We start from the raw sequence: 25,118 nt of genomic DNA on the forward strand, positions 1-25,118 counted from the left end.
TTTGGACAGGCCGTGGGGGGGCGGGAAGGGCTCCTCCCCAGAGAACAAGCGCAGGCCCAGTGGCTGGAGAGCCGGGGCTGGTCCGGAGACGGCGGGCGTGTGGTCAGCGGGCAGAGGGCACGTGGGGGCACAGGTGGGGCTGGGTGACAGGGGCCGGGCCCGGGAAGGCACCGGCCGTGGTCCTTTGGCAGTGGCGACCGGCTGTGCCGCGTGGTGCCGGACAACTCCCTTGGGGGCCACTGTGTCAGCGCCAGAGACCTGTGAGGGGCCTGCTGACCAGTCCAGTGAGAGAGGAGAACTCTGGAAAGCAGGCAGTGAGGTGGGCACAGAGCAGAGGGGCTGCGTGGGAGGGGTAGCAGGGCTCAGGCCGCTGCATGCGTGTCCCGGTCTGTGACGTGGGGACCAGCTGGTTTGAGAAGGGCCAACGAGGCCAGCTATGTCCTTCCCCAGAGCTGGCTCTGGACCCCTGGGCTAGAGCTCAGAGCCACTGCCCGCTCTGAGGCCTGCCCTGGACCCCCCTGGGTGTTGATATTGGCTCCTCTATGGGCCAGCAGTGTGGCTGTGGAAGGGTCCCTTCCCTCTGTGGCTTTTCTGTCAGTTCCCCGTCGGTGCCACGAATGGGCTGGATCAGCCGGGCCTGGGGGTCTTCCCAGGAGAGCCCCCTGGGATCGCCACCTGATGCTCCACCACGGTCCTGAATCTCCAGACAAGTAGAGAAGGCGCGTTTCCAGAAGGCTCTGAGGGGCTCCCCCGGGGGCTGACGTGAGTGAGGAGTGTTGACCACCCCTGAGGAGACGTGGGGGGTGCCCTGAGGAGCCGGTCGCGTGTGCCTCCCGCCCTGGGCGCCGCCAAGGACGCGGCAGCCACATACAGTCCGTCCCATGTCCACTCTGACACCTTGACGTGAGACTTTGAAGCCAGGAGCATCTTTGGGAACCAGGTCCTCAGACGTGCGGTCTCACACTGATGCAGGAAATGATGTGCCTTCCTCCTGGCAGCCATCACGCTGCAGAGGGGACAGCAGGGCCGGGAGAGCGGGCACGGTGCCGGGGCAGGCAATGGCGGGCCTCGCGACAGCACCCCAGGGTGATACTCTGCAATCGCTGAGAGCCAGCCTCACGAGAGCAGTCAGCACGAGTCAGCCGGCCCTGCCTCGTTGACTTTGTCTAGATGGGTCTCCTGCCTCCGAGCAGCTGCCCTGCTGCCCGCTGCTCAGTCCAGCCTCCAGCCTCGGCCCAGGCAGCACCTCCACCTGGGTCTGTCCACCCTGATTCTCGAGATCCAGCTCTCCTCTTCCCTCTCCAGGACTCCCTCCCACCTGGTCTCTATTTTCCCCCTCAGTTATTGCAAAGGCTGCACTCAGCAAGTTGATGATGAGTCTCTGGGTCATTATTCCCCGTGTGCCACCTGGTTTCAGAGGCCTGGGGAGCAGGTTTACCCGCGGGTGTCAGTGAGTGAAGCACGGGAGCAAGGGGCTCAACAGCGCCACCTTGTGGACAGATTGCTACACTGAGCCCCCCCGCCCCCCTCCGCACCGCCTGTGCAGGCAGAGCCCACGGAGGGTGGGTGTTGGAGGGTCCAAGGGAGGCAGAGCCTTGGGTGTGGTGAGTGACCCGCACATGCTTCCTGCATTGCGTACTGAGTAAAGCACCCATGGGTGTCTTCATGTCGAGACTGGGCCCATCCCTTCCCCACCACCATCCCTCCCTCTCCAGCGTGCTCAGTCCCTGAGATACCCCAGACGGTCCTGCTTTGGGTCAAGCACAGCAGGCCCTTGTGAAGCTGCTGTTAGGACCTGCAAGGGGTGAAGCCTTGGGTAGTTACAGCACTGAGGAGGGGGCAGGGCGGCGTTAGCCTTCCGGCAGGTCACCCCAGGCCGCACGCACGTGCTCACTGCAGACCCATCGCGGTGTGGACGCAGCTCCAAGACAAGCCCTCAGCCCTTCTTCCAACCCGACCTCTGCCCGCCCCACTCCCTCCGCAGACCTCCCGCAGCCCCCAGGGCATCGAGTCCCGACCGCCGTCAGGGCTCTGTCTGAGTCTTGCGGAGGTTTCCATTCCGATGCAGCAGCAGATGAGGGGTCTGGCGCAGGACACGTGTGGCACGCAGTGTAGGGTCATGGGCAGTGCAGGCAGCATGAGGTCACAGAACCTAACAGGGGGATGGCGGCAAAATGGGGAAGAGGGGCTTAGAGAGCAGGAAAGGTGTAAAGCCCACTGGGTCCCCCTCACCCACGTCAGGGGCTGCCCGACGTGCGTGCCAAGTGGCATGAAGGGCTCCTCTCAGCGCACGGTGGTGCCCAGGAAAACACCCGTGGCTGCTGCCTGATTCGGGCAGCAGGAGCGGCCTGGGCGTCCAGGACCCGAGGCATGAGCCTCAGGGACGGCAGAGTGGGCCTGGGCCGCGGGGGAGGAGCGGAGAAGGAGCCCCTGTTCTGAGGGATCTCGAGGGGGTCACAGCCCCGCATGCACGTGTTGTAGTGTTGCATCTGTCGCAGCAGTGGGGACTGCTGGCAGCCTGGCCGCATCCACGTGTGGCCCCAAGTTCCTCTGGTGCAGGAGGTGGATGCAAGGTCTCGTTCTGCGAGGGGAGATGGAGCAGGTTCCTCCCCCTCTGGGTGAAGGGGGCTTCTCCCCAGGAGCACAGACTCAGAATGGGTAAAGCACGCCCCAGCTCTGATGCCATCTCTGTCCCACCCCCCACCCTCCACCCCCCACCCTGTCTCAGGGGGAGGACATGGGGAGGAAGGAGACTTAGCCATAGAGGGGATGAAGTACAGATCCTCTTGTTCCAGGCGTGATTTCAGGGGCCACGCAGGTGTCCCTGCAGCCTCCAGTTCCTCGAGGAGGACAATCCTCCCTTTCCCCGCAGGAGGGGAGAGGCGGGCGTGCAAAGCCAGGCATGACTTGCTGTCTTACGCCGGCCCACGAGTTGGCCACAGAGCCCCCCTAAGGGCAGCTGGGGCTCGTCCTGACAGTCGTCGGAGTGGACTTTCTGGCAGCACCGGGTCCCACCCAGGCTGGCCGGCTGCTTGGCCTCGGCCGCGGAGACTGTCAGGGGCGGGCGTTCACGTGGGGCCTCCAGCCGAGAAGCCCCGTCCCCGCCCTTCCTCCAGTCCCCAGACCATGCCACCAAGACCCAGTTCCACACGTGTCAAGGGAAACCAGGTGCCTCCGTTGGCACTGTCCTGTTCAAGTCTTGGCCTGCAGGCTGGGGCTGCTTGAGAAGACCACTTGTGTCCAAAGAAATGAGTGTCACCTCAAAGCACTGCTGAGGGGTCCCAGGTCCCAGGGTAACAGAGACCTTCAAGCAGCTTTTTGCTCTGTAAATATCCAAGGGCCTGAGGTCCTTTCTGTTTGGTTAGAATTTAGGGGGACATCTTTGACACGGAGGAGGATGCTGCCCCTCCTTCCCGCCCACCCTGACCCTCAGCTTCGTCTCAGAGGGACAGTTCCTTGTCGAAGGAGCCACAGTGCTGCCCAGCCATGGCTCTCTCGTGTTCCTGAGCCCACAGTGCAGCGAGGTCGACGTGTCCAGAGCCCACCCTTCCCCAGGCCCCCTGGGACTGGAAGGACTGGCTTGCTGGGAAGAGACCTGAAACGGTGTGGGACTCTGTCTTCAAGCCACACACGCTGCGTGAAGGCTGGGGGAGCCTGCCTAGTTGTCTTCCTCAAAGGTCCCTTCCTGACGTACAGGGGAAGGACCAGACACCCGCTCACTCCGTGGATGTAAGTCGCGAATGCCCCCCTGAGAGTCCCCTCTGAGCAGCTGCTCCCCCCGCCCTCCTGGCAGGGCTGGGATTCGGACTCAAGCTGGCCACCAGCTTCTTACCCTCTTCTCGCTGGCAAAGATGTCCTTCCCTGGAGTCACCTGAAAGGGGCTTTGGTTGGAATCCCTTAATCTCTTTATGTCGAGCCAGAGACCGAGTTTAAACCCACGGTGGTTAAACTGGCCACGTTATTACCTGCCCACTAACTCCGTCAGGGCTTGGGCCGGTGGGCAGTGTCCCCAGGCCCTCCAGCCAGCTGAGGCCAAACACGGGCAGTGGTGTGTCTGAGAAGGCGGCCCAGGGGGCTGTCCCGGCCTGCGGGCCGGAGGGCCCATCGGGGTGGGGTCTGACCCCACCCTCCGCGAAGCCTTTCCCAGAGGACCCCAGCTGTTGAGATCCCCCGCCTCACCTGAGCCCAGTGGCTTGTTCCCCTGAGTCGTGCCACCTCCCCTAGGAGCCCTGCCTGCCTCTGCGACGGGACCCAGGGCCACAGCTCAGAGGCCTCCCGGGAGGCGGGGCGTGGGGGAGAGGAGCACAGGCGGTGCGGACGGCCCGCCATCTCCCATCAGACTCATGCGTGACCCACCCATCGTGGGTGAACTTTGGCAAATGACTTCCGCTTCCTGAACCTTGGTTTCCTCGTCTGTGAAGGCATTTCACACAGTGCCTGTCCAGGGTTGGCCTCAATAAAGGTGAACCATTATTATCCGTTATATTATTTCTCCTGGCTTTAAATGCTGGGACTATAAATAAATTTCATTTGGACAAGGAGAAAAGAAGCTCGCTGTTAAAAAAAAAAACAACAAGTGAGAACCACAGAGTTCCAAGCAACCCATTGTATATATTGCCACCCATAGCCAAGAAAAGGAAAAGGACTTTCCTTTTGGGATCTTAGCTTATCTCTTGTATGTCTCACTGGAGAAAAAGTGCTTTGTGGTCGAGGACCACACAGGGTTCACCTTTTAACTTCCCCCCCACCTCCCCGCTGGTCCCGTCCCACCGGACCCAGCAGCAGGCTGGGCGCACTGTGGGTTCCAGTGTGTCCTCCCTGGGCAAGATCTGATGACAAAGCGGCGGCCCGCCCACCCCGCATCTCCGTTCAGTCTTTGCTGACTCACCCCAGGTTCCAGTCATTGTATCATTAACTAATACACAGCAGACACCAATTCTGGGCCAGCCGCCGGGCCCTGCAAACCAAGGTGGCCACAGCTGTTCAGCTGTTCCTGAAGCAGATTTGCCCACGGCCTCAGGATTTGTTCTGATGCTCTGAGCGGCCTGGAGTTTCTGATCCCCAACAGACTCAGCTACCAGAATTCCCATGAAAGTTCCCCACATGTTAGAAGCAAAAAAAAACCCCGACCATCAGTTCACGAGTCCTGAAGGACCCAAAGGGCCTCCGTGGAGCAGCTCCTTCCTGTCACAGGGCAGAGATGGAGGCCCAAAATGGCCAAGGGCAGGGGCCGGACCAGAGCTCAGGGCTCCAGAAGCCAACACCCTGCTGGATGCTCTCCTGTGGTCTCATTATGTTGTCCGTGTGGGGAAGGAGGGGCGGCCCGGGGCAAAGGGGGCAGAGGCGGTAGGGAGCCTCCCGCACCCAGGACTGGCAACAACAGCCATCTGGGAGACGCTCCGAGATGCGTGGCGTAACTGGCTGCTCTGCCCTGGGTGTGTGCGTGGGTGGCATTTGCCATCGCAGTGGCCACCCTGCACTGGAGAACCGAGGGCAGGGGAGAGCCTGCAGAGAGCCCTGGGCCTGGGATCGGAAGAAAGGAGGACGGACTGGGGGCATTCACGACCGGGGAGAGGGGGCGGCGGGAATAGAAAATAAGCCACTGGTTTCACTCACCAGGGCCCGGCCAGACTGCTCCGCCTCCACCCTCAGGACCAGACTCCCTCCCCACGCACTGCCCAATGGGCTCAGCAGAATGGTCGGCCCCACGGTCACATCGCAATAGCTGGGAAGAGAGCGAGTCTTGCAGGTGTCAGAATCTTTGGGAAAGATGCATCTATGCCCCATCTTTCTGAGCCCACTCCTGGCAGCGTTCTCAGTGATTCTTCTAATTTATTAACACCCCCCTTTGGGCCCAGCTGGTAGAGGGCACCTGGTGGGCGAAGGGACGGGTGGGAGGGCCTGCCTTCCCGGAGGGGCTGCCGCTCCTGGGCAGGACGCAGAAGCTTGGAGCTATCCTCCCAGCCTGAAGTGCTCAGGCCGGGTAGCCTAATCTTGAAGGAGAACAAAATGACAATGGTGACATTTATGACACACTTTCTGCTACATGCCAGGATCTGGGCCAAAGGCTTGACCTGATTCCTTCTGGGAGAAACTGTTGTTTCTGGTCGTCTTCCTGATAACCGAGACCCAACAGTCAAGGCCAAGGTCCCCCAGCTATGATAACAGATGCAGATCCAAACGCTGGGGTCCGTGCCAAAGCTGTACATCGCACCGCTGCCCAGCTCCACCTCCCTGCCGCCCCCGCCGCCCCCCCCCCACCCCGCTGCTGTGTTGTCCTGCTCACCTGCCCTTTCACCCCTTCCAGGCTCTTTTGCACGTGGCCTTGAGGCTGGGCAAGGGTTCATCTCCAGTCTGCCCTCTGAGGAGACACTCAGAGTGGCTGGGGCGTCAGCAAGCTCGGGGCGCTCACTGGTGAACTGGACCTGGGGGCACAGCTCCCTCCGCCAGGAGCACTCTCGCACCTCGTTCGGTTCTGACCACAGGCCCAGGACATGTGCCATCATCCTTGATGCTCTGTGGGCAAGGACCGTGATGCTCAAAGGGGCCGTGTGACCTCCCTGAGGTCACACCAACTGAAAGTAGCAGAGCAGAAATCTGACCCGAAGTGTGGGCTCCTGCATCACCTTCCTGCCCAGCCACCTGTCTGCACCACCCACACTGCCCCGCGCCCCGGGCCAGGCGTGGGCAGGAGGGGAAGGCCACGCCCACCCAGCCTTGCTCCTCCCCCTCACTGACTACCTCCTCTCCTCTTCCTTCCAGTCCCCAGTGTTCATCGCCCAAGTTGGCCGGGACCTGGTCTCCCAGACGGAGGAGAAGCTCCTTCAGAGGCCCTGCAAAGAGCTCTTCTCCGCCTGTGCACAGTAAGTGTGCGCGGCCTACCCGCCCCTGCCCCCCGCAGGCCGGCCCCCTCCCTCCAGGCCCAGGGGCGTCAGGCCCCTCGGCCCCTCTGGCAGCCACATGCCCGCCTGTCGGGGCTGCCTCTAGCCTCTACCTGGAGCTCTGGGCACCGGGGCAGGTCTTTGGTGGCCAAGGGCCCCAGCCAAGCCGCCCAGATGTTTGTAGACTCCTTAAGAAGGAAAAAAGATACCAGGGGGCTGAGTCCAAAGAAAACATCTGCTTCAAAGGGTGTTGAAAGCAGTGGCTCTCCAGGCTGTTGAGACTGAGGAATGTGAAAAAATTTGACCCAGTCTGGGTGGTTTGGAAATCCTTCCCAGGCCCCCCAGACCCCCCACCGCTGCCACCACCCCGAGCGGGTGGCGCTGCTGCAGGGGCGACTGCGGGCTGCCTTCTCTGCCATGCCCCATCACCTCTGCGGGCCATGCTGCGACCCTTCTGGAGTAGGAGACAAGCCGGTGGCTCTGGTGCCAGCTGTGCGCCAATTAAGCCCCCACCCACCCCCTCACGCTCGCTACAAAGGCGTAACACACACCCATTCATGTGCCCACACGGGCCGCGCCCCGTAAGCTGACACGTGCATGCACGCAGATGTCTCTGCAGGCCAAGAGGCATCGGAGTCACACCCCCCACAGAGCTGGAGGGGCTGGAGGCCTTGTGTGTGCCTGTCCAGCCTTCGATCCACAGGCGTCAGCTGGGCATCTGCCATGTGCCTGGCACCGTGCTTGGTGCTGGGGAGATGCTGGCGAGCAGGAGCCCAGGCCTGGCTTTCCCAGAGCTCACCGCCAGGTGGGGAGGACAGGAAAGCCACACCCCCATGCCCTGGGAGCGTGGCAATGAGGCCAGACACTTGGAGAGGCCAGCCCAGGGCCCGGCCTGTGAGGTGCTGGGCAGGGACCCTCGTAGTAGAGACAGGCCTGGTGGCTGCCCTCTTGGAGATGGCCAAGGGTCAGGGCTGACAAGGGGGGAGGTCCCTGGGCTGTTCCCAAGGGAGTGGCCATTCTAGTGCCTGGTCCCAGCCCTGGTTTTCAAGTTTGGTAAGACACAGCCCCCAACCTGCCCCAACTCTGCGTGTCCCCTGCCTTCCTTGGTTCCCAAGTGCTGGGCCAGGTTGGTCACTGTTCTGCTTGTCAAAAGGAAGAAGCCTGTCCCTGCCTGCAGCCAGGCTCAGAATCCCCTAGGTCCGGCCGGGGCAGGCCCTCAGCAGGTGACCCGTACGTTCTGCCGCAGGGATGAACATATCCCAGTGGCTTTGCTGGCCCTGGACCAAATCCAGAGCCTGGGCCTCGGGGACCGCCATCCCACTCTGCCTCTACCCCCCACCATCTCAAAGTGCCTACCCCTCCCCTGTACCCACTTAAATTTGCCTCTGTTGTCATTTCAGCTCCTATCCCTTCTGCAGAGATGTCCCTGCTCCCTGCCCCCCGGACCTCAGTCAACTCTAATTCATAACATGCCCCTGGGGTCATTTATTGAATGGTTATTTATTGTTGTGAAGTCCCCAATCACGATGCCACCGCATGCTCACAGACGCACCCCAGACCTAGAGCGTGCCCACAGCAGAAACTCAGAACCTGAGTGCGCATCAGCCAGGCAACCTCAACCAACCTTCCAGGAGGGCAGGGCCTCCGGCCCCTGTGAGCTGGCATTTCTAAAGTCTCAGGATGGGCGAGGCCAGGTGTTAACCTGCTGGGTGTGGCTCTGCCCACCTGCGCGAGGTCAGGATGCTAAGATGTCTCCCTCTGTTCCCTCCGAGCCAGGTCTGTGCACGACTACCTGAGTGGAGAGCCCTTCCATGAGTACCTGGACAGCATGTATTTTGATCGCTTCCTCCAGTGGAAGTGGTTGGAAAGGTGAGCGCTCCCCGGCCCTCCCCACCCACCAGTGTGTGCCAGTGTTGGGGTGGGGGGAGGGGACAGGTTTTCACCTGCAAAGTCACATGAAAATCTGTCACCTCCGCAGACCGATGGTTCAGACAAAATTAACCGTCTCCTATGAATTAAGCTCTCGTGTTTCCTGGAAGCGCCCTGTGCTTATGAAAGTGTGCTGGCACACACCTTGCCCGTTCATGCACATGAACTCACAGCGTCTTGATGTCTTGTTTTGTTTTGTTTTGTCCTTGGGAATTCTTCCTCCACCAGCAAATGGAGAGCTGCCATCTTCTCTGAGTGAGCGGTGCATCCCTTATTTAACCCAATCCCCCTATCGACGGAGCAGTTCCGTGTGCAGCCTTTCCTAAGTAATGAAAAACTTTGTACATGTATCTGTACTTTTACAAGTACAATTGTAGAGATTCTTAGCGGAGGAATTTAGGAGTCAAAAAGCACCCATTTTAAACTGCGAGGGACGGCCACGGCGCCCTCCCCAAAAGCCGCCCCCAGTCCCAGCCCTGCTGGCACCCCAGGGCCTGCTTCTCGGTGCTGTTCGCTTTGCCACCCAGCAGCAAGGCTGAAGGCTGCTGTGCGTCAGGTGTCAACATGATTTCCTCTCATTTTCCTTTTCTTCTCTGTCAATGGATGAGACTGATGAGGCAGTTTCACGTTGCATTTGCTGCCTTCTTCTCTGCAAAGCGCTCCCACATGCACGTGGGGGAGCTGGCCAGGGAGCTGTGACGGACGAGGAAGGAGAGGCAGAGAGAGGATGTGGTGCAGCTGGCACCCGTCACCCAGCGGGCCAGCAGTGCGGCCAGGGGGTCCTGGCCAGGCCCCTGAGCTCCGTGCTCCACTCACCACAGGGTCCAGGATGTGCGGGGCAGGGGGTGCCCGTGCTGAAGCCGTGCTGGGCGGCATGGGTGGAGCGTCCCCTTCCTCCGCCTGGAGGCCTGGCGCTCGGGGCCCCTGGACACACCGTGGCTCCTGGGCAAGGAGCTCAGCTGTGCGCTAAGGCCCGTGCTGGCCGAGCGCCCGCAGATGCTCAGGACGCCGCACGACGGAAACCCTCCAGAAACCCCTTGCCCAGCCCCGCACCGCCCCGTCCACTTCAGGAAGCCTGGAGGAAGAGCAGACTGCCCATCAGCCCCCCGAGGACGATTCTCCGTGCCCCACCCACCCCGCCCCACGGGGATGACAGCGTGTGAGGTGGACGGCCTTCTCTGTCACCCACGGCTGCCGCTGGCCCACTTGCCCCTGCACGCCATGGCTGCAGGGGAGACCGAGGCACGCAGGGCCGGGCCAGCCGTCTGCTGGCAGCAGGGAGCCCCCAGCCCCCGAGGGGCTGGGAAGGGCCGCTCACCTCTCCACACCCCATCTTTCAGCGGGGTAATCATAGGGCCAGCCTTGTCAGCCGGGGTGACAGTGAGGTGACATCAGCAGCACGTGCCTAGAACAAGGCCGGCCATTTGGCCGCAGGAGGTCAGCTGCTGAATACGGCTGTGGTCATCCCCGGGAGCGTCAGTGTCAGCGCGGCCGTCCTCCGCTTGCGTCTGGAGTTGGAAGGAGCAGCTGACCCCAGCGGAGGTTCAGTCCCGGTCCTGATGATCACGGGGCAGCGGTGGGATGTATTCATTGAGTCCCTCCAGCATAGTGGAGCCCTGGGCTGCGTAACACGTGACCCTAATCTGCACCCACTTTCCCTGGGGTCGCTAGTGTGGGGTCAGGATGCCGAATGTGGGCTCTGCCACAGGCTGTCTGGACTCCAATTCCAGCCTCAGCGCTTATCAGCCATGACCTCGGGCAACTCATTTTACCTCCCAGAGCCTAAGCGTTCTCACCTGCAGAATGGGGACAATGATAGCCTCGCCTGTCAAGCCGGCGTGGGATGGCGTGAGCCCCTGTGCAGCGTGCTTCCAGTACTGGAGCTGTTACCACCGCCGGGAGCCCTCAGAGAGGGCCGCGTCCCTTATTCCTAGAGTTCTAATGTTGACACCTGACGCGCAGCAGCCTTCAGAAAGCTTTTGGATACAAATGCCGCTTCAATAGCTCCATTTCATTGAAGAGGCCAGGCTCAGAGAGGTTGATGGACTGGTCCTGGGTCACACAGCAGGGGCCTGGCAAGGCTGGGGCCTGAACTCCAGGTCTTCACTCAAGTCCTCCACCGTTAGCCCACCCAGCACTCCCGTCGTAATACAGTTCTTGAGCTCTGGTCCCTGACTTTCATTTTTCTTGTCTGTACCAAGCCCTTGGGGTGGAGAAATGGACTTTTTAAGTCTGAGAAGTTGAGCTCTTTTGCCTTAAGTTGGTGAAGCCCGTAGGGCAGAATCCTGGCCTAGAAATGTCCTAATGACTGACAACACCCTGTCTTCTCCTCTTAAAAAAAAAAAAAAAAAATCTTTTTTGTTTCTCCGCTACCAAAATCATGGCCCCTTAGTACTATACTGTTGAAATATTAAAGGGATTTTTTTTCCCTCCCAAGGTTAACCAAGAAATTCCTCAGAAATTGTATTACACTCGCTTCCCCCAGCAGAGGAGTTCTGCGGTGATGTCGGCCGGCTGTTTGTTCTCCGTGTGTCGTAAACTGGCAGGCCCGGCGCCTTCATGTGGTTTCGAGGGCAGCTGTAGGAAGCGCCCCCCGGGCGCGTGGCGGGCGCAGGCGCAGGGCGGTCCCCCCACCCCACCCGCCCCGGGGCCCTGGCTGCTCCTGTGCAGGAGAAAGACGCGCCGCCGTCCGGCCGAGGAGAGGCCCGCGGAGGGGCGGCCCCGAGCGGCCGGCAGGGCTGGGCCCCGCCCCCTGAAGAAACCGGGGAGGAGGGGGTGGTGGCAGTGGGCCCCGGCAGCGTCAGGGGGCGCCCCGGGCTTTCAGGGCCGTCCGGTAAAGCCCACGCTCTCCAGGACCCAGCAGCCAGACGGGTTTCCCGGCAAGATTCACTCCGCAGCGGCTGGGCGACCGGGGGCTCACCGTCTTCCTTGAGCTGACCCAGTTCTCGGGCGATTCCGTCTCCGTCCACCCTCCGCCCCAGTCAGGGCTCTTGGGGTGCGGAGGGGAGGTGCTCAGAAAGGGTTCAGGAGCTCCAAGGGCCAGTTTTAACATGGCAAAGCTGATTGCTTGTCATTCGCTCACCGGCTGACAGGTTGTTTCCATACCTGGTCTGGTATGAATAATGCTGCAGTGAACACTGCGGGGGTTGTAAAATGTGGCGCACATGCGCGCGCACACACGCTGGAATAGTATTAAGCCTTTAAAAAGAAGGAAACCCTGCCATTTTATGACAGCATGGATCAACTTGGAGGCCGCTTGCTAAGTGATACAAGCCAGACACAGAAAGACAAGCACCACATGACCTCACTTGTATGTGGAATCCAAGTCAAACTCCTAGAAGCAGCGAGCAGAGCAGAACGCCCGCGGCTGCTGGGCGGTGAGGGGCGGAGCCGGAGGGGATGCTGGGCAGGGGCTGCAGAGTGTCAGGCCGGGCGAGTGAGTTCTGGGGGCCTGCATACAATGTGGTGACAGGAGTTAAATCCTCTGTTGCGTGCCTGACATGTGCTCAGAGGGTAGATCTTAAGTATTCTCACCAGAAAGGGGGAGAGAGAGAGAGACCAAGTGATTACGGCTTCCTCAATTCCGCTTTTGGCAGAGGGTTCTTCTAGTGTTGGAGCTCTGGGGAAACAGAGTGAGGGGACTTGGCGCGTGGGAAGGCCCGGGGTGTGGCGGTCCTGCTAGGTGGCAGGTGTGGGGAGGGCCGGCCTCTGGTCTCAGGCACGTCCTCCCGGGATGCTGAACCCCTGTGGCTCCTGGCCCCTCCCCTCTCCCTGCGCAGGGTCCCAGCTTCCTGCAGAGTTTAGGCACCTGATTAGCCTATGGGAGAGAGGGGAACCACAGGGGAAAGTCCCGCGGGAAGCTGCTTTGGCTCACCTGCTTTGGCTCACGTTCTCCAAGCCTTCTGCTTTTCTCCCAGGCTGCAGGGCGCCAAGGGCAGGTGGCCTGGGGTGCAAACACCCAGCCCCAAAGGAAGGCCTTGAGGGCCCCCTCGCAGGGATTCCTGGGGGTCCCTGCATCATGGAATTGTGCCTTGCATGGGCCACTTCAACGCCCCTGGTTATACATCTTAACACCATGATCCTTGCTTTTTTTCCAGGCAACCGGTCACCAAAAACACTTTCAGGCAGTACCGAGTGCTGGGGAAAGGGGGCTTCGGGGAGGTGAGTGAATGGCCACGTGTCCGTTGAAAGTTCCCGTAACTCTAGTCACCTTTCCTGTCCCTTTGGGGCCTGCGAGAGGTGTTCCTGGTATTTGCTGGTCGTGGGCCCCTGGTGGAGAGACGGGGCCTTAGGGAGGGTCAGGGGTGTGGGAAGAGGGGAGGGGGGTGTGGAGTAGCCTCGGGCAGGGGTCACGTCTGGAGAGGAGCAACAAGCGCCCTTGGCTGTGTGTGTAGGGAGAAGGGAGGGCGTGAGGGCCGGTGACACTGGTACCGTGCTCCGCTGTGCCCCCTCTGATCTTCTCCACAGCGAGGCAAGCCTGGGGGTTCACACCTGGAGAAGGGGAAAGTCGGGCTTCGGGGTGGCTGGGTGGCCCACAGGCAGTGGCGGGCAGAACTAATGCCGGGACCGAGTGCCCTGTTTCCCGTTCCTCTGCATTATAAACTCGGGGTTCTCGGGGCCTTCCATCACTGATCCCCCAACAAGCATCTTTTAGCTGCAGCTGGTACTTGAAAGTGCCCAGCTGGCAATGGTTGCAACTGGTTGGAAGCTTAGGACAGAAAACCAAGTTGCCTCAGAGAGACAGACAGGGCTTTCGGCCTCAGCATCCAAACAGGGCTGTGAACGGCACTCGGTGGGAAGGGCCCGTGCTGCACCTTCCGGGGCTGGGATCCGCCTCTGGGGAAGAGGAGGGAGGGCCCTGAAGCCCCATCGGTGTGGGGGGTTGGGGAGGGCCGGGCAGGCCTCACGGATCCCCCGGCCGTGGCCTCTTTCTCCCACCGCAGGTCTGCGCCTGCCAGGTTCGGGCCACGGGTAAAATGTACGCCTGCAAGCGCTTGGAGAAGAAGAGGATCAAAAAGAGGAAGGGGGAGTCCATGGCCCTCAACGAGAAGCAGATCCTAGAGAAGGTCAACAGCCGGTTTGTGGTGAGTGTTCAGGGCCTAGCGGCAGGCCACCTGCAAGTGACCGGGGCGTCCGTCCCTCGGGAAGCGATGGTCCTCCAGTGTGGCAGCTGCCCCGCCCCAGGGAAATGGAATGTGGAGAAGAATACCTGCAGAAAGGCAGCCAGACCCCAAGTCACCTCCATCCCATGGCCCCTCAGAGGCAGTGGTGGCTGACTTGGTCCTGTCACTAGGCTACCCGGGTACCCCTCTGTGTGGGACCAAGGCCGCTGTTCTGCAGGACCGCCCTGTAAACCCCTCGGTGGACAGAGACGCCCCCTGGGGTCCATCCGAGGAGCGCTGTTTCCACAGCCCCCTGCAGGGGGGTTCCCCCATGGCGGACACCCCTGTGTCAGTTTCCTGACGCGGGCACATCGCTGTGCTGCTCTGTCCCAGCTACGCTCTGCGGCAGCAACAAGGTTTCCCGCCCTGGCTGGTGTGGCTCAGTGGATAGAGCGCTGGCCTGAGAACTAAGTTACCCAAGTCACAGTCGCTGCAAACAGCGAAGACCCATCTGTCCCCATACGGCGTCCCATCAGGTCAGGCCGCCCTGCTCCCCCGACAGCCACCCCCCTGGAGCCCCGAAGTGTGTGCCAAGGGGCACACCCCTCCTCGCCACCCACAGCCCGCTGGCCAGACTAGTTCCTGCAAGAGACAAGCCAGCTGCGGGAAACGCAGGGCAGGACCTGGCTACTTGGTCAGCTCTGAATGCCTCTGCCACGGTCACTGTAAAAAGCCGTCTGTGTGTGTGAGGTAGACGTCCAACAGCACAGACGGCACAAAGTGGAAACAGAAACCTCCGTCTCTGAGCAGCCACGCCACCATCATTATTTCTAGCCGGTGGTACCTTACCAGGCCTCTTAGGCTGCAACATTTTTCCCCTTAAAATGTAGCTTTTTAAAAACCATCCAGACCTATAGCTGTGCCCTTCCCTTGATACACAGGGAAGGGAGAAGCCCTCGCCGGCGTGGCCGTCCCCGCAGACAGAGGGCGCTCCGGCCTTGAACCCACTGCGCGCCAGGCTGGGACCTGTCCCCGCTCACCCTGTGGTGGGTGTCTGTGACAGTGCATTCCTCGGCAGAAGGGCTGCTGTGTCAGAGGGCGCAGCATCTCCCGTTTGGTAGCTGTTCCCAAAGGGCCGTCCACCACGGTCGCCCCGATTAAACTACCAGCTGAGTGTGAGAACAAGCCATGCCGTTGGCCTGGTGCTTCCCACATTCCCCAGAGGGGGTGGCTTTGCAAGGGGACCAAAGTGTGTCTCGCCAGGTCTCATCCCAGGCTGTCCCCGCTGCCAGCCCCACCCAAGCGTGGCGGCGCCACATGGGAGGCAGTGCCACGTGGCAGGCCGTGGTCCAGGCCGGCACCGGCCATCATTTTGACTGTAGGCCTCCGGGTCCAGAACCTTCCTCTGTGCTGCTGCCCCCTTCAATAGGGACCCCTGGTCACCGCCTCCACGCTGGCCGGGGAGCCCTCAGGGGCGATGCTGGCTCCTTCGGGGGTCAGTGGCGGTGGGTCCTCCTCAGGGAAAGGGCTGCAGTGTCACATCTTCAAGGGCCTGGACTTCCTCTGCTGTGCCCTGTCCTCTGCCTCTAGAGGGGCGTTCCCTCAGCGCCCCTCTTGGGGTCCCTCCTCACAGTCACCGGGCAGGTGTGGGGTTGGGAGCAGCGGTGGCTGGCGCCCGAGCACAGTTCCCAGAGCTCTGTCACTTTCGGTGCCGTTCTCTCTCCTTTCCTCAGAAATGACCCTTTTGCTCCTTGTGTCTGCGCCCAAGTTTTGTGGCACAGCTTGTCCCCAACCTGGTCCACGCAGCCAGATTTCATCTGTACCAGCCCCTAAGTGGGGACCCTGCCTTGCCCCTCCCCTGCTAGCCCACGGCCCCACTCACGGAGCTTTGGGTGGCTCCACGGTCTCCGTCAGCGAGGGACTGGACCCTCTCTGTCGATGGTCCCTCTGACCAGTTGTGTCCTGTGTGCGAGAGTCTTGGCCAAGTTGTGCTCTGCTTCGAGAAGGCCCCCTGGCCACCTGCCCAGCCCACTGATGGCATCCCTGCGCTAACGATGCCCAGAAAGCACACGGGCCCTGCTGTCCTTGACCAGCCAGCAAGGCAACTCAGCTTTGATCCACTGACACACTCGTGCTTTTGTGATGTAAACACAGACATGCCTTCCTGGCAGGACCCTGAAACAGCAGGGGACAGTCTGCCCCTCCCCCTTTGCCTCCGCACCTGGAACCTGCGCCAGCTGAGGGGCAGTGGGCGGGGCACTCGGAGGCTGTCTGGATTCAGGGGCGGCTGGCACGAAATCGCTGCCACCCCCCTAGTGCAGCCCACCACCCCGCTTCAAGGACCTGAGGGGGCAGGGCGGCAGTGGGGGGCGGTTGCAGAACCTCATCTCGGTGCTGTCTTGTGCTCCCAGGTCAACCTGGCCTACGCCTACGAGACCAAGGACGCGCTCTGCTTGGTTCTGACCATCATGAACGGGGGCGACCTGAAGTTCCACATCTACAACATGGGGAACCCCGGCTTCGAGGAGGAGCGAGCCTTGTTCTATGCAGCAGAGATCCTGTGCGGCTTGGAAGACCTACACCTCGAGAACACCGTCTACAGGTGAGCGGCTCCCCCTGTTCTTCTGTCTGAGGCTGAGTGGGCGGGGACCCATTCCTTCCTGGAAACTGAGGCCTGGTTACTGCTCTTGCAGGTGAGGGCGCTTGAGTCGGACAGACTCCCACCCTGAGACTGACTAAGGGAGGTGGGTTGCTCGGGGCGCCCAGACATCCTGGCACCCGGTCCCCTCCAAGCCGTGCCCGGAGTAGCTCAGCAGAGCCTGGTGGCTGTGACCCAGCCCCAGGAAGGCCTTAGTAGACCTTTGTCCCACGCTGCCCGCCTCGGACAGCGGTCCAGATTCTGTGAACAGCGGCCTTCAAACTTGTCTCACATCCCCCTGCAAAGATTCTGAAAATCTGTGCCCTTGTACATTTTAAGAATTCTGAAATAGTCCATCATATGTTTAAGTAGTAGCTAATATTGATATTTTGAAATTGAACAGTTACTTCATATTTTTAAAGGTATCCGGTGGGATCTAATTGCTGGAGTAAATCGAGTTCCACCATCATTTATCTAAAAAAAAATAAAAATACATAAACCTCTTTAATGGTGAGGAATTTCCTACCATTTTCTTTTCTATTCCCCTCCTTCCTCACAAAATGTCATTATAATGTAGTATATGTAATATATTTTTTGCCTAAAAGTCTTTCGTTGAAATATGTGGCTACATATAAGATTTCCTTTTAATTTCCTTTGACCATAAGGCTCTAAGTGTTAGAGTAACTTCTTCTGTTGAGTTGCCATTATAATTATTACCGGTAGGTCCTGCTTCTAGTGGGGACCCTAGGGTTTTACACCTGGAGCAGACACCGTCCTAATTAATCTTCCATCTTGTGGGAGAAGAGCTGTCGAGAAAGGGCAGGCGGCGGGGGGCCCCACGGAAGCCAGGGCGTCCTGGTGGTAAGGACCTGAACAGCCCCACTCTTGAAACTGCCAGCAAGTGGGAGTCTCCTTGGCAGCCCCCACGGACCCCCAGGCACACACAGCCTGGTGTGGAGACCTTTGCCATGGGGCTCTTGGTGGAGGTTTTCTTGGGAGACCAGGGAGGCTTTGAAAACCAGAAGAGGGTCTAGATGCCACGCCCTCCCGCTACCCCATTGCCCCAGCTGTGATTTTGTTCTGTCTTCGTTCAAGTGAGAAGAGAATCAGAACCGTTTTCCTAAGGGCTGAAAAAAGAATCCTCCATTTGATTGCCTTTCACTTAAAAAAAGGGAGGGGGCAGCTTTCCAAGTTCAAGCTCAACTACTTGTCTTGCCTGCTGTGGGCCCTGGGTCTGGCCTGTGCCCACTGGACAGCTGGTTTATTGAAACATTGGTTCTTGCCCTTCTTTGGCATTGTCAACACATCAAAAGAATGTAAATTAAATAACAGCAGCAAAAAAAATATATTTTGTAATAAATAACTGCATACAAACACCAGTTAGCACTGTGGAGGCTGCTCGCTGGATCTGGGTACTGTGGCCACTCCCCAGGGACAGCTGCCGTCGGTTAAATAAATGAAGCCAGTTGGCTAAGGACCAGCCCTCAGTCCAGATGCCATGTCGTGGCCCAGTGGCTTACCTGGGTTACCTACGGGCTGTTCGTTTACCCTTGGGGAGGCCGTTCCCTAGTAAAACCAGATATTGCTGCTGCCTCTTCCCCCTCCTGGGAACGGAGAGGTCCCCTTTCTTAAGAGCACGATTGTGTCACCACACAGAAGGCAGACATTAGGGACAGGAAGAGGTGGCCACACCTACAGCCATGCCTTCTGGCTGTGCTGCTCCCAGGCTGTCACTCGGCTGGAGTCGGGAGATGTGCCAGGCTCCCGGGGCGGGTCACATGCTGAGAGGGTCCTTCTCCTGGGGCGGCCATCCTCTTCCCCACAACTTCCTGTCCCAGTTCCACAGCTGCTGCTTTGTTCTCAGAAACTTCTGTTCCTTTATTCCCGGGCCCTTCTCTGCTGTCAGGGCACCCCAGGGCATCCTGCGACCTTGGGGTCTTCCCAGCCCTGGAGGGGTCTGTCGCCACCCCAGCCAGAGGTATTCTCAGCCCTGGGGGCCGCAGACAAGAGCCAGGCCCCGCCTTTGCCTAACCTCCTTCCTAGTCGTTCTCCAGGGTTGAGGAGATGCCTATGGCAATCAGTGGGAGGAGAGAAATTAGCCCAGGGTCATCTCAGCTGGAGACCAGGCAACCCGAGCGGAGGGGTGGAGAGGAAACACAGGTCTGGCTGGCCCACAGGGCTCGGCCCAGGCTCAGGGTGCCTTTGAACGCCCACACTCACATGCTTGTGGTCTCTCCCTTTCAGAGATTTGAAGCCCGAAAATATCCTGTTAGACGATTATGGTAAGTCAGGGAGTGGCTTGGAAGATCCTTTTCCTACTCTGTTGCTGAGGTGAGCATCGCAACCCAAAGCCGAGGGCCTCTCAGAGACTCAGGCAGCAACCCTGGGCCCACCGGGGGGCAGGGGGCAAGCAGAGCGGAGGACCCACTCTCTGTCCTCCGTCCTGAGAACCCGGAGAAGGCAGTGGGTATGGATGCAGCTCCTACTTGGAGAAGAAGCAATGAGGCTGGACAGAGAGGGGAGAGCGGTGAGGGGCGCAGGGGAATGAGATGAGAGGCCAGAGTTGCAGAGGTGTTGGGCAAATACTGAACTCACACAGCTTCTCTGAACCTCATGTTTCTTGCTTTTAAGGGAAACAGCGAGTGCTGCCCTGCCAGCTTCAGAGGCTGGGGGTGGTGGAGAGGCTCTGACAGGACAGCCTGAGGGGGAGCGGCTTTGCCAGCCCCAGGCGGCTACAAACGTATTAGTCATTAGTCCTTGCGCATCGCCGTTGTCATTTTCTCGCACGGGCAGCAAGGACAGCCCCAGCAACCCCTCGCAACTGCTCGGCCCTGCACTCAGTGGCGGGGGATGGCTTGAGGGGCGGGGGTGCCTGGCTGGCATCCCTGTGCCCATTTTACAGATGGCAAGATTAAGGCTCACAGGAGCCAAGCTGCCAAGGTCACCCAGCAACATCAGTGGGGAGCTGAGCTCAGAGACCAGGGCCCCTCGGCCTGTCGGTGGCCTGGTGATGCTGCCACATGGAGCAGTGGGCAGAGGGCCCAGGGCCCACGGGGCTCCTGTCCCGGCGGGTCTCAGACCCATGCCCACCACTGACCTGCGTCCCCGTGGCTGGAATCCAGGTGGTCCATTCACCCTTTCCTGCCTTTGTCAGGGGTCGCTGGGCTGGGGGACAATGCTCCAACCTGGCCCGGGTCCCAATCACTGGGCCTTGCTGGGGTCCCAGCTGCGGGGGCCCTCGCATCCTCAGATGGGGAAAAGTGTTCCTCCCTGCAGGATCAGATATGGCGTGACCCCCGACCCTGCCCCAGGTGGGCTACCAGGTGAGACGATGCCAAGGCCAAACTCGGAGCATGGCATCGTCCCTGCTTCAGGGGTCCGGCCGGGGACCAGGGTCTCTAATCCAGCCCCACCCCCCCGTCTCCGGGGGCCTGGGCACCCTCCCGCCCTGCTTCTCCAATGGGAGAAACGACCTCCAGAGGCCATCTGGGCAAGGCAGGAAGTTGCTTCCCCAATTGCTTTATAATTTTTCCCCTTAAGCAAATTGTTGCAAAATGTCAGGAGAATCTCACATTTTTTCCATGAAGCAATCCCAGCATCGGGCCAAGGCGTTTTAAACTCCGTGACCTCAGCCTTCCAAGAAGCCCATTAGAGCATTTTATGAGGCAGGTCAACCAACGTCCGGCCAAATGCAGGCGTCCCTCTGCATCTGTGTGTTCTCCCCCCAAAGACTAACGATTCACCCACAGCCTGCGACACCTGGACCCTCTCAGGGGCCCACAGTCGCCTGTGATGATAGATTGGGACCCCTACTTCATGGGACAGACAAAAACAGAGTCCCAGGGCCTTGCCCCAGGCCACGCGGCAAGACCACGGCCCTGCCCAGGGTGGGCCCGCCTCAGGCGACCTCCCAAGCCCGCTGACCCTCCTCTTCCCCTCAGGGCATATCAGGATCTCCGACCTGGGCCTGGCTGTGAAGATCCCCGAGGGAGACCTGATCCGCGGCCGGGTGGGCACTGTGGGCTACATGGGTGAGTGCGGGTGCGGCCCCTCCCTGAGCACGGCCCCACCCCTGGAGTCCCTGGCCTCTTTGGACGACTCTGATCGGAAGCAGGCGCTCAGTGGGAGGTGGGAGGTCTTAGCCGGGGCGGGGGGCCTGGAGGGGGCCCCAGAGTGCGACTTGACTAAACCAAGCTCTCTGCAACCCCCCACCCCAGCCCCCTGCATCCAGAGCCAGTCCACTCTCGGGGTTAGTGGGCGGGGCTGGCCCACAGCAATGCTCAGGAGGAGGTGCATTTGATGTAAGGGTCCAGCGGGCAGGTGGACAGCCTTTTCGGGGGACCTCCGAGAGGAGGGAGGGCATTAGGATGGGCTAAGAAGGGCGAGGAGCATACCTCCTGTGTGCCACCAGGCACGACTCAGCGGGAAGCAACCTTGGGCTCCCTGCCCTCTGCCCCTGGGCCAGGTCGGAGACTGCGGCTGCAGGGGCGAGACCTGGAGCTACAGCCGGCCCCCAGGAACCTCCCTTCCAATTAGGGGTGCCCCCTGGGCCTCCTCCTACATACCTCACACACATGTGCCCACTCACCCCCGGATACAGGGGGCTCAGGAAGCTCTGGGGGCTAGAGATGCTGTTGTCCTCTGCCAGGCTCATGCCAATAGCATACACACAGGATTCTGTATGTTGTCCTGTGCTAGAGAGTCCTTTTCAAAATGCATGACATTTGGGAACCTGTGGGGTATGTGTCTGAGTGTATTGACTGTGTGTATACTCATGCAAATTCGGGCAGATGGATGGATGGACAGATGATAGATGGGTAGATGGATAGATAGATGATTGATGGATAGATCTATCTGCACACCTTTGTACACACCTGTCTGCATCTGTCTGTCTCATCTTGTACACCATGGCAAGCATCTGTGTGCACAACCTCCGTGGTGTGCATACGAGCACATGTGTGGATGCGTGTGTGGCCAGCTGATGACATGTAACTCTTTTGAGCTTCTGTGATGAATCTGTAAGTCATTTTATCAAAATAGTAGGGAACCCATAGTGAGATGCTGTTTGCATTTCAGACAAATTTAAATCATCTTTGATTTGGGGGAATATACCTTCATTGATTTAAATGTATATGCCACACCCACTGTGTGCCAGGTGTCATACCTGTTTCAGGAACACAGCAGTGAATAAGGCAGCTCACATTCTTGTGGGGAGACATCGAGGGAACAGGCCATTTCTCCACTGTGGCCAGCCACTGAAGCCAGTCAGAGTCCTTTGGGAGCACAGAGGAGGGCAGTCAGGGCAGTCAGGGCAGGCTCCCTGGAGGAGGTAATATGTAGAGCAGTTGGTGAGTAGGAGTCCTCAGAGGGCAGCTCTCCCAGCTGCGAAGCTCCAGGCCTTCTGTGTGCAGCAGCATTGTTCATGGGAGCAGGGTGCCTGGAGCCAGGATGGCCTGAGTCGCAGCCCTAAGCCCAGGTGCCCGGGCTCTGTCCGGTCTCTCACCTCTCCTCGCTCCCCTCCTCCACCCCCAGCTCCCGAGGTCCTGAACAACCAGAGATACGGCCTGAGCCCTGACTACTGGGGTCTGGGCTGCCTCATCTATGAGATGATTGAGGGCCAGTCACCGTTCCGAGGCCGCAAGGAGAAGGTGAAGCGGGAGGAGGTGGACCGCCGGGTCCTGGAGACAGAGGAGGCGTACTCCCACAAGTTCTCCGAGGAGGCCAAGTCCATCTGCAAAATGGTGAGCTCCTGGGGGCCAGATGCTGTCCCCAGGCCCCCTGTCCAGCGGTGGCTCCCCTCCCCCCACCTTTCTCCCCACCGAGAACAGCAAACAGGCTGAGGAGGACAGGACCAGGGCCCACTAGGGCGTGGGCGGTGAAGCCACCAAGCCAGAGGAGCCGGCACTGCTTGCTGGGCACTGGGTGGTTGGCAAAGGCTCCCGGAGGAAGCCTGGGGTGCGGGCAGGGTGGCCCATGACAGCGGGAGGGGGCTGAGCATATAGCATGACACCCTCACATCCAACTTTGCAGGGGAGGTCAGCATAGGGGAGTAAGAAGCTGATCCCAGCTGATCCCCAAGATACAAGGGGTCTTGGGCCAAGCCTCTACCTTCCCTGCATGCTGGCCTGACGCAGGGATATTTTCAGCCTTCGAACACCTTATAACCAAGTTTTCCATCCACCAAACGGAGTGCTGGTCACACAGTGGAACGCTTGTAGCATCTGTGCTTGTGGGATTTGACCTGTCCAGGCAGGCGCATGTGGAAGTGGCGCTGAGGCCAGCGGGTGGCGCCCAGACTCGGAGCCGGGAAGCCAGATGGAGGACAGAGTGACAGAAGCCATCGAGAGTGGGGCTGGGAGAGAGTCCACCCCCAAACCACTGCTTTTCCCCTCAGCCCAAGGGGCCCGCGCCTGGGCAGGGGCTCCGGGGAACGGCCACTCTGCCCCTGCTCCCAGGCTCCCGGGCCCCGCCGCGCCCCGTGGGGCCCTCCTCCCTGCGGTGCCCCGCGTGGCTGGGCTGGCACCCGCACCGCAGGCAGCTGCCCCCTAAGGCCAGCCCCAGGGGCACAGAGGGGCACAGGGGCACAGAGGAAGCACACAGGCTTCCTCTCCCGGGTGCTGTGGCACCCGGAGCAGCCGACAGTCAGTGGTCCGGCTGGACCTCCGCCTCTGAATTGTGTGCCAAAACAACCAGGCCGGCGTGTAGAGACGGGCAGGCCCCGGAGCCGATGGAAAGTAGCCGAGCTGCTGCTGCTGGATGCCACTGGAAACCCTGAGGCCACTGGACAGGGGGCCCAGGAACCATCTGGCCTAGCTCCCCTGCCCCAGGAGGCCCCTCTCCTGGGCCCATCCTTGCGCCACTTGACTGCTTCCTCTCCAGCTTCCGCCTGATGTCACAGAGCCCTGGGAAGAAAGATTAGGGCTAGATCTGCCTTTTTCTTTTTAAGACTTCATTTATTTATTTTTGGAGAGAGGGAAAGGAAGGGATAAAGAGAGGGAGAGAGACATCAATGTGTGGTTGCCTCTCAAGTGTCCCTACTGGGACCTGGCCCACAACCCAGGATGTGCCCTGACTGGGAATTGAACTGGTGACCCTTTGGTTCATAGGCCAGCCCTCAATCCACTGAGCCACACCAGCCAGGGCTAGATCTGCCATTCAACCACTTCAACAAAAGAGGACACTGTTCTGTCGTTTGCATGTGTGAGAGACACAGAGGAAGGGATGTGTGTACACATGCAAACGCACCCTGGAACCACGGGCCTGGGGCCAGCTGTGGCTGGGCGCCTGCCCGCATGCCTGGGGCCTCCAAGAGAGCAGGTCGTCATAGCCGTAGAGTTGGGGGGAGACAGGAGAGGGAGATGGGACTGTGGGCTCCTAGAGGTGTCTGGAAACTGGGGTACATGTGCTAACGATGCTTGTTTATGTCAGGGTGAGGTCTCTCTCCAGTGGAACCAAAGAGGGAGGTCAGGGCACCGCCAGATGTCCCAGACTGGGGTCGGGGATTCAGAGAAGCAGGTCTTGAGCAACCCCAACAGGGACATAGATGTGCTAAGAGGACAGAAATGCACGAGGCCCCCCTCCTTGCTGGTAGTTGTCGCTCCAACACTTTGGCTTTGCGACACCAGACCAGGGTCATGGCTGTTCCTCTGCTGCCCCCTGGTGTTCACTGAGAGAAAGTCAGGGGCCAAGCCCGGGGATCCCAGTGGGCCTGGGCTCTTGAGTACGAAGTGTCACACCAAAGTCCCCTCATCTTTCTTAGCTGGACGAATAGCCAGAAGTATTGGGTCTCTGGTCTAGGGCTCCTTCTGTGTCCTTCATCACAGTCCATCTGGTCTGGCAGCCAGGTTTTCCCTGTGCCCTGCAACGGGTACTAGCCCAGGACACCGCCGGGCTTGACTAAGGAGACCGTGGAGGCCCTGGGCAGCTCCGACCCTGCCTGCTGGAGAAGGCCTCCCCACACCCAGCAGGGAGGCTGGGCCCTGGCCCCCAGACTCTGCCCCTCCCTCCATCTTGGTGGCCACAAGACCTTTCCCACTGTTCCTGGGTCCAGAAATGTATGCATGGCACTGCCCTCCCTCCAGAGCCCAGTGTCTAGGCCCCAACCTCAGCCCCCGCCTTCCTTCGGCCCCTGCTGAGTCCCAGATGTGGTCCTGCCCACCCTCTCCAGCCCCCTCCTTCTGGCTGCTCAGCCTCCCTGACCCCCAGCTCACAGCCAACTTACACTCTCTGACCCGGCAGTGTTGTACCTGTGTTGCCTTGATGGGCCCTCCAAACCTGATTTTGCTGAGGCCAGGCCCTCGCTGTCCTCCCTTCCTCCTTATCCCCACCCCCCACAGTGGTTTGCACCCAGGTTCAAGACTACAACATACTTGTAAGTTCAGTAAATGGACGAGAGACCTACAGACAGAGCCCTTGCCCTTTGTAAGTTACCTGTAGCAGAAGGTGGCACCAGCCCAGTAAGGCTCCATGGGTGCTCAGCATGCTCGGGTATCGGGCACATGGCCACAGGGAGATGCTCCACTGGGGGCCCAGGCACACATGCACCGTGAACGGGGGGCCACGGAGCCC

The 25,118-nt window shown here is 60.1% G+C and overlaps 1 protein-coding gene across 2 annotated transcripts in view; it reads left to right on the plus strand.

Moving 5' to 3' along the window:
• The window catches only part of GRK5 (G protein-coupled receptor kinase 5), a 191,109-nt gene that overhangs the window by 161,270 nt on the left and 4,721 nt on the right, over nt 1–25,118 (plus strand). For both annotated transcript variants that reach the window (XM_054581596.1, XM_054581597.1), the window contains 8 exons: nt 6,763–6,863; nt 8,658–8,750; nt 12,908–12,971; nt 13,754–13,894; nt 16,324–16,514; nt 18,795–18,832; nt 20,492–20,581; nt 22,083–22,291. In XM_054581596.1, the coding sequence (XP_054437571.1) occupies nt 6,763–6,863; nt 8,658–8,750; nt 12,908–12,971; nt 13,754–13,894; nt 16,324–16,514; nt 18,795–18,832; nt 20,492–20,581; nt 22,083–22,291 (927 nt within the window). The remainder of the gene's footprint in view (nt 1–6,762; nt 6,864–8,657; nt 8,751–12,907; nt 12,972–13,753; nt 13,895–16,323; nt 16,515–18,794; nt 18,833–20,491; nt 20,582–22,082; nt 22,292–25,118) is intronic.

The sequence above is a fragment of the Pteronotus mesoamericanus genome, unplaced genomic scaffold (assembly GCF_021234165.1).
Source record: "Pteronotus mesoamericanus isolate MK-2021 breed Mesoamerican mustached bat unplaced genomic scaffold, CSHL_Meso_final contig_657, whole genome shotgun sequence".
Classification (NCBI taxonomy): Eukaryota; Metazoa; Chordata; class Mammalia; order Chiroptera; family Mormoopidae; genus Pteronotus; species Pteronotus mesoamericanus.